The sequence below is a fragment of the Pundamilia nyererei genome, unplaced genomic scaffold, assembly GCF_000239375.1.
Source record: "Pundamilia nyererei isolate P.nyererei 1_Seehausen unplaced genomic scaffold, PunNye1.0 scaffold00047, whole genome shotgun sequence".
Lineage (NCBI taxonomy): Eukaryota > Metazoa > Chordata > Actinopteri > Cichliformes > Cichlidae > Pundamilia > Pundamilia nyererei.
In genome coordinates, this window is record NW_005187448.1 from 1973894 (window position 1) to 1978794 (window position 4901).

Consider the following 4901-nt stretch of genomic DNA (forward strand, 5'->3'; position numbering starts at 1 on the left):
ATATATATATAGACAGACACAGTCGGTCTATGTCTGTCTCATGTCGAAACCTCTTTGCAACGTTCCTCGGACATGTAGTCCTGCTTGTTTACTATTTACTGCGGAAGTGAACGCCATTTCCCCCGAACAGACGGTGCAATTAAGAGAAAAAATAGGCATTTAGTGCCTGTGTCTTTATGGCAGTGTCTAGACTACAAGAGTGGCGATTCCATTTAGTGGGCACTAAAAGAGGTTATCATTGAACCCTTCTTCTCTACATTTCTAAGATCTGAGCTTCACCTCTCTTTTCTTTTCTTTTTTTTAACAGTTGTGCTAAAATTCAAACATAATCCTTTTTACACCGATGTAACCTTAAAATTGTGTAGCCACTATTCCTTATTTTCCCCAATCGACACCAAATCCACCGCACCAAATGCGTGTAGACTCGTGAACTGGCATTTAACAGAGGTTTAAAGTGTGCACATGTTATGTGTGCAAGCCAGCAGCGTTAGGTTATACACGCATTTATGAGCAGTTGGTATTTCCAAAAGGTTTTGACTCACGACCAACACAAAGTAACAAATAAATGCACACAGAACCACTGGTAAGGGTAGTAATTAAAAAGACAAACAGCACAAAGTCATTGTGATTTGCCTATAGATTTTCTGTTTATTTCATAGGTATTATGTTAATGATACACAGGCCGACAATCTGCTCTCTGGAATCGAAAGCAGCAACGCTTTAAGCAAATAATTTAACAAGTGTTGGCGTTAAAGCTGTTAGAGTTGAATGGGCACTGTACTGAAAAATAGCAGCAGGGATAGCGGAAAGGAAATTCAACATACGGTTATTTACAGTCATGATAGCACATTGCATAGGCTACTCTGTACAGTTGGATATACTTTTTTTTTTCACAGATTGGACGTCACAGTTCTCAATGGCGAAATATGCAGCTGAATTAAAGATTTCCTATAATTTGCTCGTACTCCGGTAAAGAAATAATTAGATGGGGATAAGCTATATACAAAGACCAGAGCTGGGGATGAGAGCTAAAAGTTGTCTGCGCAATAAAGGATTCAAAATGCTTGTTATATTTCATATTGTTTTTAACAAATATGTGAACAATAGAATAAACACAATGAAGAATCATGATAAATAGAGGGACATATTCAAGAACAGCATATAAATGATTATTCTAATCGTGTAGGCCTTTTTCTGGGGACCAGCTAGAAATTCAACGCCGCCCGTAGGGCTATAAGAAAATGGCGATTTTTATCCCATGCAGGCCTATTTCTGCCACTGTCCACTTTAGCATTGCACTGTTGGTGATGTGGGCTGCCTTAGAAAATGGGTATGCCCACAGTGACAACTCAGTGAGATAAGAGGGGGCCTAAATGCCACCGTCCCACACTGTGACACTCTCTGCTCCTGCTCACAATAGGGGATTTCCAGAGAAGTACTGGAGGCGATCTCTGCTCAGCTTCTTCTCTTTCATTCTTCTATTCTGAAACCAAATTTTAACCTGGCGGTCGGTGAGGTTTAACATTCGGGAAAGTTGAAGCCTTTTCTCTTTGTTGATGTAAACGTTAAAGAAGAATTCCCGCTCCAGCTCTCGAATCTGAAACTTGGAATATGGACACCGCTTCTTCCTTGTTCGAGGAGCGCCTGGAGAAGAAATAAAAGTGAAAAATAAAATTCAAAATAAAGTCGAGCTGCCACGGAAAATGATCAGCGGCGTTACATTAATTAACAACAACAGCAATGCGTTTTTAAAGGGGGTCACAGCGAGCTTAAGTGCTGAAGAGGCGCCAGATGCTAAGAATTCAGTTTCAGTGGCATTAGTACTGATAACATTTCAGTCAGCATTCATCTAGTGAACTGGCTGAAGCTATCAGATAAACCAACCATAAAGAGTGTTAAATATCCGAATCGCTTGGAGTAAATAATATCAACTTACAGCCTTTAAGTACGTGTTTATCTGTTATAAATATACAACAACAAAAGTATTTCACCGCATTATGTGCGCCACATTCCCCTGGAGCTAAACTAACAATTTACACAATCTTTTGGCAGTGGGTTTAAATGCACTGCCCTTGCCTGCAATGCCATACCAAGACCTCTGTGGCCCTGTAACGTCTTATCAAACAGGTGACCAGGGAAATGTGTGTGTTTTTTATTGTTTTTTATGTGTGTGTGAAAGAGGGCTAAACACCGGTCTCAGCTTGTGTCTGTTCCCTAGCTGAGCTAAAACAATGCACATGAGGCTAAATATGTTCTGAACACAAGCACCCAATCTCTAAAATTTCCTTTTAAAAATAAAATCCATTTTTAGATTTTTTTATTTTTTTTATTTCTTTAGATAAAGTTAGTCATTAATAGAAATGACAGGCGACCTCATACAAATCATAGGAGAAAAGAAGCCTAATGTGCGGAAGGAAACATGCACATTAATGAATTTAAGCTTTTTCAGCGGATTGTGGGGAAGTGGAATAATGTGCAGCCTATGCAATCTCCACATACAAGGGAAAACACGATTAAGTGTGCTCGTAAATGAAGGAAACGCTTCTAATCTATCAGATATAGATAGATAGATAGATAGATAGATAGATAGATAGATAGATAGATAGATAGATAGATAGATAGATAGATAGATAGATAGATAGATGCATTTAACCGTAAAGTGTGTAATACTCTTCGCAGCATGTGTTTTGCGAGCAAACCGTGTACTAAAAGAAAATTCACAAGACGCCAAAAGCAATGTTCTGCCCAATTGGTTTTTACTCTCGACAGCCCAACGAGAAAATCCCTTAAAATGCCCAACGCAAGTTCATGATCAAAGTTAACATTTGTCACAATAGCTCTCTCTTAAAAATTTCACAGACTCTCACCATAGAGGCGTCTGTGTATAACATCCCCTTTTTTTCAAAGCGCTTTCCCATCGTAAAAATTCTTCTCGTTGCAAGAAAGAGCGTTGTAGGGTTATAATAAAATCGTTTGAATGCTTATAAAACTCCACATAAAATCTGACCGACAAAACACCGGGTTAGTCCCCTTAACCTTCCCCCATTTTACAGCTCGGTATACCTACTCGAGTGGCTGCTCTTGCTGGCGTTGCCGTCCTTGGTTGTTGCAGAGGAAGACGTACATGAGCCTGAATTTGTGTGTTCCTCCTCATCTTCTGGGTCTTTTTCCTGCTCCGCGGCTCCGGGTACAGACGCCGTGGGCTGCTGTTGCTGTTGCTGCTGCTGTTGGGAGTCGCTTTCCAGCTTCTCCCCTTCACCCTTTTGTAAACAATTGTCTGACTGATTGTCCGTGCTGCTGCAGTACGCCGTCTCAAAAAAGCGATCGAAACCTTGCGGGAGGACATTGTTTTTCCCCACGCCGGAATAAAAACCTGTGGAAGGGTGATTGGAGCCCGGATGGGTGTGATGGTGATGGTGGTGGCTGTACACACTCTCGTTCTTCATAAGCATTTCTGTCATGGTGGATGGTGGAAGACAGTCTCTATGCACCAGATCCTCTCCCGAGTAGCACGACGCATAGTTGCTTCTGTGGTGCCATTTACTAGCAGGGTCCAAGCCGTAAGAAACTTCCCGTACCGGCTGCACTTGAGACAGATTTGTGGAATAGGGGTAGCTGATTTGTCTGGACGGGGCCTGTGGAAGAAACGAGGAGACGGCAGAAAACTCGGGGACGTAGTAGGTGCAGCTGGGGAGGTAGATATTGGACGCACAGCCCGTCCTGTCCCCAAACTCGGATGTCCGGTCTTTGCGCGTCTGGGAGCAGAAGTTGCCCAGATTCACCGAGTTAAACATCTTTCTCTCTCTCTCGTGCTCCGTACTATAGATAGATGTTTTGGATAGGAGCTGCAGCAGAAGGGGAAAATTTGGGAAGGCGAGATGACGCGCAATCCGTCTAAGTCGCCCCGCAGACACGTGATCGAAAGTAGATATTGTCATATATCAATTTGGAAGAGTTGGATGTGTAGGAGTGGTTGGCTTTAGGTAAGATCGAGGAGGTTCAAATGAATAATTTCCAAACACCACGGGACCACTAAGAAAACCAGTAACAGATTCCTGTTTGTTGGCTTATGACAATTAGAAAGATATGTGCTGTGCATGTTTATGTTTATGGGCTGCTGGTAGGCTAGCTAAACAGCTACAGCTCCTTAAAAAGGCATAGCACAAACTGCAGAGTCCACTCAATGGCATGATTTTCATAGTGTTATGGTTTTACAGGTAAGATTATTGCAATTAATATTATCATTGCAATAATTACGCTCACTCTTACGAGTGAGTACTACTGGATTACTAGCAATGTAAAAGTGTTGACCAATGAATTGCAAATTATGAATACTGATCTTGCACACAACACAAAAGAAAGGAGGATAGTGATTAGCAATCACAGAGAATATAGCCCGTATAAAGCATAAGCCCGTTAAAAAGCAGCCCCATGAGCTCCGTCAGCGCTTCAGGATTTATAAAAAGTTGCACAAATCACAGCAAATGACTCGTCTTTTTACGCTTTTTAAGAAGATTATGAGCTATTATTTATTTTTGATGCATTTCCACTCGTAAGTGCTTATCCGAGTTCGCTGCACATAAAATCGTGATTAATAAACACATGTCTGAATCATTCATAGTTATGTTTTTAAAATTATGCAGCAGCCTATTGCATTACTTTGCCGTTACGTTATTTAGGGTTCATCAAATGAAAAACGGGGAAGGAAACCGTAATTACACTGCAAGGTGAAGCATGTTGGTTGAGCAAGTTATTCGGTCCACACTAATTATTCCATTTGACTCTGGATAGTGACAGAGTTCATAGAAGACAATCAGACAATTCAAGACCTCGATCCTGGAATCCCTGCAGAACCATGGGCCATGCATCTAACCCAGACCAAAAGTGTGCCCCAATATATA

The 4901-nt window shown here is 41.3% G+C and overlaps 1 protein-coding gene across 1 annotated transcript; it reads right to left on the reverse strand.

Annotated features, from left to right (window-relative positions):
- Positions 1–636: 636 nt before the first annotated feature.
- hoxc11a (homeobox C11a) lies at positions 637–3872 on the reverse strand. Its single transcript, XM_005732558.1, has 2 exons — positions 3068–3872; positions 637–1644 (listed from the first exon to the last, which is right to left on the reverse strand). Exons 1-2 carry the CDS (start codon positions 3792–3794, stop codon positions 1412–1414), a joined length of 960 nt encoding a protein of 319 aa, XP_005732615.1. The 5' UTR covers positions 3795–3872; the 3' UTR covers positions 637–1411.
- Between the last annotated feature and the right edge of the window lie 1029 nt (positions 3873–4901).

Bases quoted from the DNA above. Each gene is read 5' to 3' on its own strand.
- hoxc11a (XM_005732558.1), bottom strand. From the start codon at position 3,794: ATGTTTAACTCGGTGAATCTGGGCAACTTCTGCTCCCAGACGCGCAAA. The intron at 1,645-3,067 runs GTAGGTATACCG...TTTCTTCTCCAG, and splicing joins CAGCAAGAGCAGCCACTCGA to GCGCTCCTCGAACAAGGAAG.